At 41.5% G+C, this 16,403-nt stretch overlaps 1 protein-coding gene across 7 annotated transcripts in view; it reads left to right on the forward strand.

Annotated features, from left to right (window-relative positions):
- Nucleotides 1-979: 979 nt before the first annotated feature.
- ODF2L (outer dense fiber of sperm tails 2 like) overlaps nucleotides 980-16,403 on the forward strand; it is a 34,734-nt gene continuing 19,310 nt past the window's right edge. The window contains exons 1-10 of one of the 7 annotated variants that reach the window (XM_084757290.1): nucleotides 1,349-1,592; nucleotides 1,684-1,930; nucleotides 2,535-2,567; nucleotides 5,903-6,070; nucleotides 7,753-7,885; nucleotides 8,634-8,762; nucleotides 10,470-10,529; nucleotides 10,653-10,724; nucleotides 11,721-11,837; nucleotides 15,202-15,387. In XM_084757290.1, the coding sequence (XP_084613416.1) occupies nucleotides 5,964-6,070; nucleotides 7,753-7,885; nucleotides 8,634-8,762; nucleotides 10,470-10,529; nucleotides 10,653-10,724; nucleotides 11,721-11,837; nucleotides 15,202-15,387 (804 nt within the window). In that variant the 5' untranslated portion in view covers nucleotides 1,349-1,592; nucleotides 1,684-1,930; nucleotides 2,535-2,567; nucleotides 5,903-5,963. Of the gene's footprint in view, nucleotides 1,206-1,348; nucleotides 1,931-2,534; nucleotides 2,568-5,902; nucleotides 6,071-7,752; nucleotides 7,886-8,633; nucleotides 8,763-10,469; nucleotides 10,530-10,652; nucleotides 10,725-11,720; nucleotides 11,838-15,201; nucleotides 15,388-16,403 lie in introns of those variants that run through there. The other 6 variants (XM_084757287.1, XM_084757292.1, XM_084757288.1 and 3 more) reach the window with 6 other exon arrangements.

Here is a 16,403-nt window from a genome sequence, read left to right on the forward strand (position 1 = left end):
TGAGGACCATGAGGTAGGAAAGAAAATCAGAGAAAAGGAAGTCACCATGGGACAATATGGACCATGAGCATGTGGCCATGAGTGCTGGCCCGATGGAACAGCCCAGTTATGGCAGGTAACATGGGGTGTGTATCTGGGAAATAGCAACGTAGCTTTAGAGTGTTGGTACCCGCCTAGTCATGGTGCCTTAAAGCTTTCATAATTCTAAAAGGTCTCTGCCTCGGTATGTGGGAACCATCGCGGATAGAGAAGCCCTCTAGCGGCTAACACCCTTCCACAACAATTGTAGAAGGAAACAGGCAAGCTGATGCATTAACACGCTCTTTTTTGAATTCTCCAGCAGAAAAAAGAAATCTCTTCTTAAAAACATTCACTCTCAGGTCCTCCCTTTCTCCACCAATATCTGATTTTGCTGGTTCAATAGTTTGGAAAGCATAGCAGCTTTATCTAAGGAACTTGGGACCCGGGCAGCATTTTAGAGAACATGCTAACTCTGTCATTTAAGAGGGAAACCCGAGGCCCAGGGAAGGATTGGGGGGAGGGGCGTAGATAATAAGACATTAGAAAGGAGGTTTTCAATTGCATTGACTTGGCTTTTTCCAAATCCCTTCTGGGGGGGAAAAGCAGAGGCCATTTTTCTTTTATTTTGGAGACAAAGTTTCTCTGTGCAGCCTTGGCTGTCCTAGACTCCCTCTGTAGACCAGGCTGTCATCGAGCCACTGCGCCAGGAGAGAGGCCATTTTTCGATCTAGTGTCAGGAGACTCGGAATGGACCTTCCTTCCCCGCCAGGATGACAGCGGTTGAGCTTTTCGGTGACTATACACAAAAGCTAAAGCAATATCTTAAAAAAAAAAAAAAAAAGCCAAACCAGAGAGAGGAGAGCAGAGACAAAGCGCCCCGCCGGCCACGCCCCCTCGCGCTCCCGCCAATCGCAGCAGGAACAGCGCTCGCGCCCTGGAGCCCCGGCCAATTAGCTGCGTCGGGGCGGGCCGACAGGGGCGGAGCGTCCGTTTCCACTGAAGCCGCGGCCCGGTTACTAGCGACGCTTGGCTCCTCGGTGGGCACGCTCTGGCCGCTGCGGCCAGTTCTGAGGACTCCCGGGCTTGTCGCCCCACGCGCCCTGTCCTTCCTTCCAGCCCTCTGCACTCTCCGCTTGCTGAGGCCACCCAGGGCCGCACAGATCTCAGAGGACCCTCCTGCCATTGTAGGTAGTGGCGGCGGAGAATGACGTCACGGCGACGTGCGGAAGCGAGTCCGGGCGGGCTCGGAGGGGGGGGGGTATGGGGGTGGGAAGGGACCACCCGGAAGTGGAACCTCTCGTGCCCACCCTACCCAGACAGTGTGTCCTTGGTTCGCAGGCGGCCATGCTGCCACTGCTTCCCGTGGTGTGGTCTCGGGACTGCAGGAATAAGTTAGCGCGAGGAGGGCCTGTGCAGAGGGAGGGTCCAGGTTTGGAGGCGTTTCGGACGTAGTGTCTTCCTAATCTTGAGCTCACCAAATGACAGCCCAGTTCTTGGACATGCCCAGAGACATGTCCTATGTCTCTCTAGCTTCCAGCCCTATAGATACCCCCGGAAAACATGAAGCCAAGGTGCTTTCAGTCCCACCTCTGCCATTTTAACCAGTGGTATGGTCTGGGACACATCACTTAACTTTCCTGGTTTCAAATTCTGTGCTTGCAGACTGAGATCAATACAGTTGTGATAAGTGAGATTGCGCCCAGGTCCTTATAGGCGCTGACTGAATATGTCAATTGAGTAACCACAATCTAACTGTGGCTCCTGTTGGTGATCTGAAAGTCCAAGTTCTCGTGCCATCTGAGTGAGGCCTTACAGCTGTCAAGTGCTTGAGGAGGATGAGGTTTAGTTACAGGATCAAACTGCAGACATCCTGCCTGCTTTTAAGCTTTATTTCATACCTTTGCTCATGGTAAGACTGTGACCTTAGTTTTAAAAAAATAGCTAGATATTATTTTTTTCCTACTAATTCTACAACTGATGTCTATTAATAGTTTAGTCTTTTTTTTCAAGCATCTCCATTTCTGAACAAATAGTCTTGTTTTTTATTAATCACTTTTGTTAACTTCGTGCAGATGAATGGAGTTGAGTATAGGAATAAGGGTGAAGTAACCATCCGCTGGGCTGCATTCTGTTGGAGGCCACTGGCCCACCCCATCCCATCCTCTGGTTTAGTAGACCTCACTTTATGACTACTCCAGTAATGACTTCTAAGATGTCAACAAAGAATAGATAGGCCTGAAAAGGTTCCTCCGATCAACTTGGGAGGCTTGTAACTAACTTTAAGAAATGTTGGTGGATTCAGGATAATAACTTAAAAAGGGAAAAGTGGAAAAATGGAAAGATTGCTGAGAAAGCCCCAGCAGAGTGAACCAAATGGGTTCTAAGTTAAAAGGGGGAAGAAGACAAGTCCAGTGATTCTATCATCACTGTCACATCTGCACATCACTGTCACTTTGTTCTGTAAAGCTTGTTCTGTTCTTGTAGAAGAGGAACACATTTATTTTTTCCCACAGTGGACCCTAAAATGCTATTCAGTTGCTTCTCTGGTAAGTTTTGACTAGTTTCCAGAATAAAGTTTCCTTCCTACATCTGCTCTGTGTTTCTTGTTGGGTATGCCATGGGATTTTTTTGGTGATTGTTTTAGTAGAATCTGTATGCTGTTGTTTGAAGTCACTGGGTTTTGTATTTCAAGGATTAGTGTTTAGCAAAGCAAATAAAAGCTTATGGAATTCTATGCTTTCTCTCCAGGGAGATTAGCTTTTTACCAACATTTGCCTGACTGGTGTAGGTGCCATGATCTTTCTGTATCATTGACACTGAGCACCCATTCCTCAACACACTTGGTGGCCAAAATCGAACACAGTTCTGGTTATAGCTACATCAGCAATGCCACATTTAACCCTTGACAAGTTAAAAAATTTCAGACTACTGATGTTTAAGGATTTGCTCAAATATGTAGGGTGGGTCTTTGTTTCACCACTAACAAATTTTTTAAAAGTGCAGTGCTTGTCAGTTGGCCATATCTTACATGTAACTGAAATCTCTTGTAGAACACCTGGTTTCTATACAAAAATACCTTTAGTAAACTGAAATGAGAGTATGCTTTATAAAGATAGGACATTTTACATGTTTTTTTTTTTAAAATGAGGCATTTTGTTCATGAGGTAAATATTTTTTATATTAAGGAAAATACTACATTTTGTTCTCTACTTTCAGTTATAGAATTGTCACAACACAAAAACAGTGACGTGTCTTTGAACACGTGGATAATCTTTGTCTTGGAGAATATGACTTCTTACAACAGGCGTTCGGTGAGAATGTCTGAGACCCACTCAGTTCTCTGCTTTGTGTGTGAGGACACCATAATGATAATATTGCAGACGTCATTTTTAGATCCCATCCTACTGTCGTTTCCACTTGCGGAGAAGAAACGGCGAGATGGGACAGTTTTAAGAGAGGAAGGTTTCTTTGGCTTACAATTGCAGATTCCAGTTCATCACTGCAGCAGAGACAGCAGGAACCTGAAGCAGCCAGTCACAGCCACAGTCAGGACCAGAGGGAAGCCGAGTGCATCCGTGCATGTCTTCCCTTATGCTCTCAGTTTCATTTAGTGTTGGACCTAACCTGTAGAATAGTGCTGCCTCCATTCAGGGGGGCTCTTCCCTCCTCAGCCCAAATAAGAAAACTCCTGACTGGGCATGCTGTGCCTACTTACCAGCCTAATTACATTTCTCACCGAAACAGTGTTCCCAGTAACTCCAGATTGTGTTTAGATGATAATTAAAATTAAGCATCACAGGTTCTCATTCCTACCACACATTAACTTTATTTACCATTTAAGATGTAGTTAATACTTATCGGTGATGAAGGAAAAAAGGTGTACTTTATTATTTGTGATAAAAAATTTTATAATGTGTGTGTGTGTGTGTGTGCGCACACACATGCACCAATAGCTCAGAAAGCTACTCACATAAAACATGATGCCAACACGATTCTCATTTTATAAAATATTTCCTAAGGATAGGAGAGCCCCTTCCGTGCTGGCTTTCAGTTTCCATCTTTCTTTTTAACCCCCCAGAAAGGCTGGCGAGGAATGGTAAGTGAAAAGCCGCAGTCCATCACCCTCGTGTGGAGGGCTAAGCCTTACCTACTTTCCAGGTATGGTTTAGTTCTCCAAGGCTTGCAGGTGTTTAGGATTCAGTTATAAACAAGTTGTTTTTTCTTGACATTCCAGTGTGTGGAGACAGAAATATTTAAAACGTGAGTGAGTAAAAGATAAATGCTAATCCTCCTTGAAGGGCTGTGCAGTCACAAACTGAGCAGACCCAGGTGAGTTCGCTGTTGGTTCCAAGCGCGCGTTCCTCTTTAGCCTTAGCTGGGCTTTTCCTGTGGTCTGTGTATTTAAAGTTCTTCTGGACTGTAAATATCTCCATGTGTTCCCCACAGTGTGACCTTGTAATAACAGCTCCTGCAGGAGATCCTGGAAGAATGTCACAGGCCTCAGGGCTACTCTTCCTTTTGAGCTTTAGCTGCTAAGTACTTGTCTCTGCATTGTATATAGAAATATCAGACAAAATTTAATGCATTTTCTGTACGTGTTCTGGGAGGTTTCTGACTTGCTAATTAAATGTTGTGAATATTTCCAACCTGTCATTTCTCATGTGCCTAAACTACTGAAAAGTGCTTGGACATAATGTATTTTAACATGAAAATCTAAGACTAAATCATACATATCTTAAGACAATGTAGAAAATGTTAAAGTGACCTTTCATCTTGTATGAACAACCACAGTAGAAGAAATGCATGACCACTTCTAATTAGAGTTGTGAAAATTTAGCCTCATTGATGCTGATGTGTTAATTCTTCACTTTAAGTGGGGCAGTTTTGGAGGAATTCATGTATGAACAATCACATTTTAAAAATAACATCTTCAGGGCTAAATGAAAAGGTTCTTGCTAAAGTTCGGAAGTCCCATCATCTTTAATTATTATCTTTATCATCAACGAGTATTGTAGATTGAGCTGGAAATGGAAATAAAGAAATGTAACAGACAGGACAACTTTCAAAATAATGTCTTCTCCACTCTGCAGCTCTTGTGAGGTTTGTTCAAAGGTGCATTGTGTTCCTTCAGTTTTAAGAGGTAGCAACAGCTTCTGTTGCCTAGGTCTGATGGGACTAGTGCACACCCATGGCTTACACATTTGCTTTCTGGTCCTATTGGGTGAATATTGAAGAATTACTATAATTCTTCAGGTAATAGGGCAATAAAGATATCTGCACACAGGACTGGAAAAGTAGCTCAGTGGTTAAGAGAGCTTGTGGCCTTTGCAGAGGACCCAGCTTCAGTCCCAGTGCTCATGCAAGGTCACTCGCAACCCCTGTGTAACTCCATCTTCAGGGGACTCTGACCTCTGTGTCCCTAACCACCTGAGACTCATGTGCACATGCCCATGCATAGATGCACGATTAAAATAAATCTTAAGAAAAGGTTTTGGTGCTCTTACATAAATAGAGAAATAGCAAGCCTTTTGAAAATGTGTATGGACACTTGGGAATGGTAAATTACTATGCAATGTAATCGTGGTGCTATTTTGAGTTACTAGAACAGCAAGTAGCATTTAAGACAAGGTCTCACTGTGTAGCCCTAACTGGCCTGGAATGTGCTGGGTAAACCAGACTAGCCTCAAATGCGCAGAGATCTCCCTGCTTCTGCCTCTCAAGTGCTGAGAGGAAGGGTGCGCACAACCTTGCCCAGATAGCAGTCACACTTTTGATATTGTCCTTGAAGCGTTTCCTAGATGATTGGGACTTTTATTTCACAGAATAATGAGAGAAGAAAAACCTTACTGAAATGACGAGTTCAGTAGTGTATGTTTCCTAGTTTTCAGCATCTGTGGAAAAGTTGTTGCTGAAGCACCCTACAAAAGAGAGTTACTGAGTTGATGGAGACACCCGCTAGCAATGGAAGTCACTCCGAGGGCCTGGCGTCGTATCTCACACAGGAGAGAGGACCTGTCCCACAGTGTGCCAGTGAGAAGCACCTCAGCAGGTAACCTTGCTATTGGCACATTAAATCTCATTTTCTAACATCTGAATCATATGCAGTTGTCACTCAAGACTATCCCTGTCACATTTAGTATTTAGTAATTTAAATATACTTGCATAATCTAACTATAAAAACACTTATTTGGCAGTTTAGAGTGATGGTCAGCCTTTTTATTTGTTTATTCACATTACTTTTTGAAGCGAGGCCTTACTATGCCGCCCAGGCTGTCACTGAAGTCTCGAGTGTCCTGCCTCAGCCTTCTGTGCTCTGGTGTGTAGTTTAAGTTTTTATTCTTAAGGGAAGCAATTGAAAAGCCAACCCAACCTATTAAAAACTTGTACGGTGAATACTATTGCCTGGTATTGCTATCTATCAAATAACTATCACATTTTGCTTCTTTTAAATGGGAAATTTACTTGTTATTTGTATGAATTAATAGCACCCACAGTAGTAATCTTAAAAGGCTACTATTGTTCTTATAGGTAGTATAGACGAGCTTCTAGTTCAGTTTGTAGAAAATGAAAAATGATGTTTCATCAACTATAATTGTTAATTTTGTTCCTGTGGCTTTGAATGAGGGGCAGTTATTTATCATGAGCTTTTTACTTTAAGCCAGTCGTACTTCAGATCAGAATCTTCTCCTTGAAATATTTATAAGATACCAATAATTCTATTTATGTGTGCATATGGTGTGAATGTTTATGTGTGTGTGTATGTTTGTGTATATGGTATGTATGTTTATGTATGTGGTATGTATATGTATGTTGGGTGTGTGGTATGTGTGAAGTGTATGTTTGTGTATGTGGTGTGTGTTTGTGTGTGTGGTGTGTATGTGTATGTTTGTGTGTGTTTGTGTGTGTTTATGTATGTGGTGTGTGTGTTTGTGTGTGTATGTGTGTGTGTGTGTGTGTGTGTGTGTGTGTGATTTTTACCGTGGAGGTCAGAGGACAATTTGCAGAGTCTGTTCTGTCCTTCCACCATATGAGTTCCAGGGTCTGAACAGATCTCTAGGCTTGGCAGGCAGTGCCTTTGCCTGCTGAGCCATCTTTCTGGCCCCATCAGTTCTGAATGAGTTTTTATGAGACATTCTGTAAAGAAAGAAACAGTGTTGAGCGATGAAAGGCATGATGTTCTCTCAGCACTGGCTGCGAAAAGAAGCTTGAAAAGGCTTCTTTAAAATTTACTTATATGTTTATTTACTAAACAATTTTAAGCTGTATTTATTTTATATATATGAGAATTTTGCTTCCATATATGCGTGTGCAGCACATGCATGCTTGGTGTCTGGAGGCCAAAAGAGGGTGTGAGTTCCCCAAGAACTGGAGTGACAGATGGTTGTGAGCTACCATGTGGCTTCTGGGAACTGGCCCTGGGTCCTCTGGAGAGCACAGTGCTCTTAGCCGATGAACCATCTCTGCAGCCCTACACACAAAATCAAACACGCATAACTTGTGATTCCATGAACGCAAAATGCAAGGAAGATACATTACGGTCTCCCGTGTCCTCCGGGTCCGTCTTTGCTTTGCTCTTTGCAGACCGTGTTTGGCTGGACACTGATAGTCCTGGGGGTGGGGCCTCCCTAGAGGCATCTAAATCGAACCCATGCCAGGCTGTTCTTGTCTTACATAAAAAGTCTCCTGTTTGCGTGTTGTTAGCGATAACTTAAAGCTTTTGTCTGTTATCAGGCTCAAGCAAGACATCTTGACTAAGAAGACGGAGTTGGAGGCAACACTTAAGGAAGCTGAGTCTGCGTCTTGCTCAGTAGAATTACTTTTGCCGTTATTTAAGAGTACCGTGGAAGGCATTAGTTTAGAAAATGTAAGTGTTGGACTTAGAACGGTTAGTGAGATAGAAGTGAGCATTATATCCAGAGTGCCTTGTCCAAGGACTCAAAGCTTAGTGGGCAGCCAGGTATGGGTGCATGAAACCAAAAATGGGGGATGGGGTTAGCACCCTTCCTTCCTGTCGTTAGCTGCAGTTCTTCTCATGAAACATAGTCTCAGGCGTGCACCTGGTAAAGACCGTGCTGGGAACTGCAAGTTGATGTGTAACTTACCTGGGCTTGAACTTGAGGATGAGATTTCCTGAAGGGTGGACTTAAAACATAATTGTGGTCTGGAGAGATGGCTGCTCTTCCAGAGGACCAGCTCTCAACTCCAGTTGCAGGAGAGCTGGTGCCCTCTTCTGGCCTCCGTTGGGCAAAACACTTAAGATAGAAATAATTAGTCTTAAAAGATTAAACCTCTTTGAGAGACACTGTGTATGTCTCCTTTGGAGCAGAATGATTTTATAGTTTCAAATAAACTTCACTTTGGGACAAGAACAGACCGCCGTGCAACTTAGTGGAACAAATACTGCAAAAGCTGTGGCGCTCTGCAGCTTCCCTTTGTTTTAATCTAACACCCTATGTAGTACATTCTCTCTGCTATTGGTCAGTTTGCCAGGGCTTACCAATACTATCTGAAAATTAATGATTTTGATACTAGGAAACAGTTCCTATTGATGGCATCACTCTAGGGTGTCTTACGTAATGTTGTCTTAATATATGCTGCTTATATTTTGTCAGGCTAATCTTTCTGCAATCAATTTGAAGAAGATTTTTGAACAGAAGGAAATATTATCAAAAGAACTTGACACCTTTAACCGCGTGAAATTAGCCTTAGAACATGTTCTTAAGCAGACGGATTACGAACAAGTAAGGCACCTGTGCGCTGTGCTCCTGCAGTGGTGCTGCCTCCCACCAGGGGATGTTTAATTCCTCTGAGATCCTAACTGGATCTCAGAAGTTGATATATTGAAATAGGAGTAATTCTTTGAATTTTTGTTTAAAACATAATTATTAAACTTCTGCTTTCAGTGTTACTTCATTTACACGGCTACAGAAAAATCTAAAATTCTCATAGTTTACACTCTTGTGTGTTGTTATTTATACACACTTTCCCACACACAAATGAAAGGTGCTGTACATGCATGGTTCGTTTTCACCCTGTGGGATAGCATGCCAGCACTTCTGGCTCCTTGTGCAACTTAGTCCCCATGGACCAACCGCTCCCATTGCCCCTCCCCCAGCTACTCTCTGACACGGTAACTACCCTTTACTGTCAATCCCTATAAAATCAGCTGGTACAGTCCACATATACGTGACATGATCTTGTCCTTTTGTGTTTGTCCTATTTTACCTAACAAGGTTTTTACCTGTATTCATAGTAAAGCAAATGGCAAGGTTATTTTTTAAATGGCTGTACAGTATTCCGTTGTATATATATATACCTATATGCGTTATCCATCAATTAATAGATGCTTAGGTTGTCTGGGCCAATTTATATTCTTGGCAATAGCATATACAATTCCCTATAGTCCCTATGCTTGCCAGCACTCATTTCAATAATCATTTCATTACGCAGTGTGGCTGTGATTTCCTTCTGTCTGATGATCTGTGATGCTGAGCACTAACCTCTCTACCTGTTAACTCACTGTGTCTTTCTGAGAAAAGTCTATTTAGATCTATTGATGACATAAAAAATTTAGTGTCTTATTCAATTGAATCTTTTTTATCTTTGCTTTACTAGCATTTATTAATTCTATTAGATAATAGGTTTCATTGTGACATTATAAACATGGGTGTAATATATTTGCTCATTTGCTATCTTATTCCCATATCCTGTGTCCCACTCCTGCTAGAATTTTGAGTTATAACACCTCTTTCTAAACAGCACTCGGAGATTCTTTAGAAACTAGGCGAGTTTGTGTGTGTGCATGTGTGATTTTTTTTTTTTTTTGCATGTGTGATTTTGTGTATCATTGGCCTATACTTTCCGAGGCATTCTTTTGAGATTAATTTAGCTAACTAACTGATCATAAGTTATGTGCCAAGTAACCCTGAGCACTTGAGGCAGCAGTCTTAGCTAGTGGGATCTGCAGATGCACAGCAGCTGACCATGCTGGTCTTTGAAGGGAAGTCTGTGCTGATTCACCCGTGCACATGCCCACAGTGCAGGGGGCACACACCATGTAGAGCGGTGCGCTTTCACTGATAGGATTCCTCAATATTAGTTTCCAGAAAGAGCTGATAATGTAAGGGTAAGCTTAGGGAAGGGAAGAGAATGACTTTATGTATGTAGTGGAATTACTTAGGATACTGGAATGTGTAAAGGATATTTTTTTAAAAAGATACACAATGTACAGAAAAGCAAAATGAAATATAAAAATATAATTATATCAAACTAAAAAGCTTCTAAACAAAGTAAGATAACACAGAATAGAGATCATAGACAGACTAAGAGAAGATATTTAAAGAGAGTTGATGTCTTTAGAAAATGAACTCTCAAACTTGACAGATAATAGTGTTTAAAGCAGAGAAATGTGGTTTTAAACATTGATGTTGAGTATCTCTTCCTCACAGACGGGAGACAACTTACCCAGCTTGTGGAAGGATCTCAGCCACAGTGAAAGTGAGAACAGTGTAAGTTTTCTTCACTTGGTAGCCATTCCTTCTGACAGTTTTTGCTTCTTTGTATGCTGCTTGGATTTAGCCGGTATTACCCAAGTTGTGATTGTTTTAATTATTACCTTGTATTTTCTGAAGAGCCTTAAGAAGAAGGCACTTGTAACGGAGACCTATATCCAGGAACTTTCATGCCTGTTTCAAGATGAAAAGGTGAACACACTTTGATTATTTCATCTGAAGTTATTATATTTTGTTTGTATTGACCCCCTTTTCCTTCCTCTCACCTGTTCTCATATCTGCAGTTATAAGCACAATAATAGCTTTTTGACAGTTTAGATCAGTATAGATTTTATATATCAAATAGAACATATTAACTTTTTTTTTTTTTTTTTTGGTTTTTTGAGACAGAGTCTCTCTGTGTAGCCTTGGCTGTCCTGGACTCACTCTGTAGACCAGGCTGGCCTCGAACTCACAGCGATCCGCCTGCCTCTGCCTCCCGAATGCTGGGATTAAAGGCGTGCGCCACCACGCCCGGCCCGAACATATTAACTTTTAAACGTTTTTTTGTTTGTTTATTTTATTTGGGGGAGCGGCTGTGCTGTTTAGTCCACTCCTGCAGTTGAAAGACCAGGACCTGAGTTTAGTTCCCGGAACCCTTGTAATTCTGCTCCTGGGAAGGGCAGAGGTGGGAGAACCCTTGTGGGCTGCTGGCCAGCCAGGCTAGCTGCTAAATGAGCTCCAGGCCAGAGAGGGAGCCTGCCTCAGAGGGTGGGTGGGTGGTCCTGAGGCTAGCACCCAAGGCTGTCCTGTGCCCGCCATGTACACTCTGTGTGCGTGCGCGAGTGTGTGCGCGCGTATGTGTCCCCAAACCTGGACATAGCTGAAAATGTGTGTGATATGCACACTCACATTTAAGAAATATAAATGTATATTTTAACTTTTTTAGCAAAATTAAATAACTTTGCTAGTTGGAGGAACATTTTTGACATACTTTGGGGGAGAGTTTACTTTGGGGGAGAGATGGGAAGATTTATAGGAGATAGTTAGAAGGATTGAACGCATGTGAGAGTTTACATGCAGTGTGTTCGTGCAGCCAGAGTGGATGGAAAGGAGTGCTGTGTCTCCAGCTGCCCAGGCTGCGTCTGACCCAGGCTCTACAAAGATGAAGGACACACAGTAACTTAGTATTTTTCTCTTCTTTTACAGGAAAGAACTTTGAAAGCAAACCGGTTTTCTCAGTCAGTCAAAGTAGTACATGATCGTCTACAGCTCCAAATTCAGAAAAGAGAAGCTGAGAATGATAAATTAAAAGAACATGTACAGGTTATGAATATTTATTTTTATAGTTAAGTAAGAAAATTAATGAAAAACTAACTAACACCATTGCTTAATTGTGAAATGCAGTGAAAATCAAAGAATGTAATTTTGGCATTTCTATGGGAAGTACACTGAGTATAAATCTTTTTTTTTTTTTTTTCCGAGACAGGGTTTCTCTGTAATACAACTCTGGCTGTCCTGGAACTACCTCTGTAGTCCAGGCTGGCCTCGAACTCACGGAGATCCACCTGCCAGTCCTCCAAGTGCTGGGATTAAAGGTGTACGCCACCACTGCCTGGCCCCTGAGTATAAATCTTAATCATAAGGGTCCTGGCCTGAACATTTAGGCCCAAATCCCTGGATGAAAATGTTTCTGTTTTGTATTTCCATCCAGGAAGAATGTGTGGAGATTTACTTTCCAATCTTTCTCATGGTACAATTAATTTATACTTACTGTGGATATTTTTATAAATTATGGAAACATAAGTTAAAATAGTTTAAGAACACCAAAAATATCATTACATTTTTGCATGTTATTCCAGCCTGTGTTCTATGTCTATATAACCTTTTATGAGTATTCATGCATGCATGCATCTCATAGGAAATCAGTAAGTTAAATTTCTTTTGTTACCAATTATAGTAATTGTGAAATGAGTGTATTTTTGTATTTAGATCACTGAGAAGTTCCCTTTGTACTTGCACAGTTAGAAGGAGTGTCTGGTTTAAATATGTATTCCTAATCACAGTCATTTGCGGTCAGAGCCTGGGAGTGCTGTTACATGTCAGACCTAATTGGATCCGCTATCTTATTTTTTGCCAAAGGAAAAGAAACAGTGTCCTATCTTCAGAGACTTCTACACACCAAGGGCGAGGATGTCTAGGTAGACCTCAGTTTGTTTTTATTGTTCTGACTCATAGCAGACATCTGCAAGGTGTAGCACCTGATTCAAGAACTCTATGTGTCCCTCAGTGGATGTTTCAAAGGACATTACTGCCCCTTCCTAAGGATGCTATAATTTATTACAGTTACATTTGTTCTTTGACAGTTTCATGTGTGTCTGCTCTATTCTGGTTTCTCCCCTTTTACTTTCTCCTATTTCCTTCCCCATCCCTACTTCTCCCTTCCCTAGATATGTGACTGATGGGGTCAGTAATAGCCAGTGGAAGACACTGACTCCCTCCCCTGACTCTGTCCTGCCCACCTGTCTCTTAGGGCATCTGCTCGCCGTAGCTCCCGAGGACTTTTGGTCTTTGTGTGTGTGACATAGGACAGGGAGCAGCTGCTCTGCTGTGCCAGTGCTGTCTACACGCACACAGGCAAATGATGCATTCTAGCTTGTCAGTCACCTGCCTCAGGTCATCTTACACAGTCTTAGAACGTCCTTTAGTAGCAGCTGAGAATGTTTTTAAAATCTAAGTGAAATAATGAGGTCTTTTCAAAGGTAAGTTTTACCAGTATTTTTTTTTTCTTTTAAAAAATTATACTCAATCATCTGGATACAGAGCATGGGTAAAATCCAGAGCTCTGCTGAAGTGTCCCCAGCCTTGTGCTGGATGCAGCTCCCCCACACTGCTGCTGCTGAGGGCACTGAGCAGGAGCCACCTCAGGCCCTGGCTGTTGTGCTTTCCTCTCCCGCACTTTGATTACATTCATATTTCTTTGTATACATTGATTATATTATGTGAAATAAATACATACATTTTGGAATTTAAAGCAGTAAATAATGCGGAGGGATTAGAGTTTAGTTATTAGATTTTGGGTTTAACAAGTTTTTAAGTGTAGAAACAGAATTCAGTCTGGTAACATAAGCCTCAAGTTTTTATTGTTGTCATGTATTGGGCCTTTTAAAAAAGCTACATTTTAGATCTTTCAGAGCTATCCCAAAGATGCTTTGAGCCAATTTTTTTTTCTTTCTAAATTTTTGTAGTTTGGAGTTGGACTATTTTCAGAGCAGCTAGGGGATAATGACATACAACAGAGTGGTTCTCAGCCTCCGGGTTGTGACGCCATAAGAGTCGCACATCAGATATCCTGCACGTCGAATATTTACCTTAAATGCCATAACAGTTGCAACGAAGTGGCAATGAAATAATTTTGTGACTTGGGGGTGGGGGGCAGGGGTCATCACAGCATGAGGAACTGTATTAAAGGGCCACAGCCTTAGGAAGGTTGAGAGCCACTAGTGTAGCAGGATCTATATCTTACTGTCCCTAGAACATGCATACATATTCTGCTATCTCCTATGTGTCCTTTCACGTGGCAAATGGATGAAGTTTTTTTGTAACTAAAAATAATTTGCCAATTTCAGTCTATTCCTGGAATATTAAAGTGTAACGTTTGAGCCTTTCATAGATGCATACAATGTATTTTGATTATATTCATTCCCACCCACCTCCACCCCCCAAAATGTGCCCCTCCTAAGTTTATTCTCTCTCTGTGTTTTTAAAAAAGACTTCGTATGTAAGAAGTTTTTAAGCAAATGTACAAACTGTTTGTAGTATGGTGGTGACACCATGTGGCCATCTAGAGGAAAGACTTGTGTATTTCTTGTGGGCGGGTCCTTTCTCACAGGCAAATTTACCTTCTAGTTTGTTTTTCTCCAATTATTTCTTATAGTGCTCCTTGAGACTTCTTTTGTTGTTTGTTTAAGATAAATTTGTAAAGGCAGCTGAAGAGAGAGTTGCTGCTCCACATTTTACCTAACCAGTCTGCAGAGAAGAAATCCCAGGACGTATTTCTTTCTTGTAACGTTAGTGGAAGTGAAGGGAAATATAGCGTGTGTTGGTCACAAGATTCACTTCCACTGTGATCCTGAGTTTATTTTCAGTTAAAATGGCTGACCCAGGCATGGGGGTGTCAAGGACAGATTCTGTAATTTCATATTCTTTAACATACACGCAATTTAAAATAAAAAGCATAATAATCTTTAGTTGTTAAGTCTTACATACTTAATGCTCATAATATTTACGTACAGTACTTAATGCTCAGATACTTAGAATAATTTGAAAGAACAATGTAAAGTTGTCACCCTAAACTGGATCTCCCATGTGTTAGAGAGCCTGTCTGGTGTGTCAAGGAATTGGTCCCGCCAGTTAGCCTCATCCCGTTCCCTGGCCTCAGTCACAAGTATTCATCTCTTTAGTCTTAGTACTTGTAGTTTTGTGGAGACTAAAGTATTTTGAGTTCTCATGTTTTAACTTGTTACAAGAAGCTTTGGTTATATCAGGTCTTACCACTTGAACTTTGTAGCTAGTCCTGATTAGTCACTTTGATCACATCTGTGTGGAAGATGATATGTACACTTTTTTGCCATGTTTATATGTAAACATTGAAGCTCTGGTATAATTTAACTGCTTTTACATCTTTTAGAGTTTAGAAACACAAATAGCCAAGTGGAACCTGCAGGTGAAAATGAGTAAGCAGGAGGCTGTGGCCATCAAAGAAGCAAGTAGGCAGAAAGCTGTGGCTCTGAAAAAAGCATCGAAAGTTTACAGACAGAGGCTGAAACACTTTACAGGGAACATCAAACACTTCCATTCCCAAATTAGAGAGCAGGTGAGTGTGCGCATGCTTATATAAGATGCCTAACGTGCTGAGATACCACGGTTAGACAGCGTAGGCAGTGAGGCAGACATATAGTTAGACAGCATAGTTAGTGAGCTAGCGTAGTTAGGCAGTACAGTTAGACAGCATAGGTAGTTAGACAATACAGTTAGCATAGTTAGTGAGCTAGCATAGTTAGTTAGACAGTACTGTGAGATAGCGCAGGTAGTGAGACAGGTAGTATAGTTAGCATAGGTAGTGAGACAGATGGTACATGTACACAGCATAGGTAGTGAGCTAGTGTAGTTAGTTAGACAGTACAGTTAGACAGCATAGTGAACTAGCATGGTTACTTAGACTCTACAGTTAGACAGCATAGTTGGTGAGCTAGCATAGTTAGTCAGACAGAACAGTTAGCATAGTTAGACATACAGTGTAGTTAGACAGCATAGTGAGCTAGCATAGTTACTTAGTACAGTTAGACAGCATAGTTAGTGAGCTAGCATAGTTAGCGTAGACAGCGTGGACAGCACAGTTGGTGTAGTTAGGTAGCAGAGTTAGCATTGTGAGGCTTTAGATAATACTGTCATTCTTACCCATGTTGCTATTAATGTTATAGAACTTTGCTCATCTTTTTTGCTTTAGACTTTTATTTTGAAAAGTTTATATAACATAAAATACAAAATCTGAATTATATAGCACTTTATATATAAAGAGGGGCTTACTGAAAGGAAAGTGTATTCTATGCCTCTCCCCAACATACACCAAAAGCTTTTATGGCCTGGCTTCCTCCATCCTGCCCACTGGAAAGTTACAGTGCATATTAACATATTAAAGGCCCCAAGAAGCCTTTCAGAGTGCAGCAACGAGGGAATGGAAGTAAGAGTTTCCCACACTTCACCACAGAGCTCTGCTTGTACCCACAAAGCAGCCCTTGGAAGTGCTTCTGAGAAGTCTCAGTTTGGGAAATGCTGATTTATGTTGTTAGAGCATATGACTTTATTCAGTAACTTACTTCTTTAACCTCT

The sequence above is a fragment of the Acomys minous genome, assembly GCF_964271855.1.
Source record: "Acomys minous genome assembly, chromosome: 14".
Lineage (NCBI taxonomy): Eukaryota > Metazoa > Chordata > Mammalia > Rodentia > Muridae > Acomys > Acomys minous.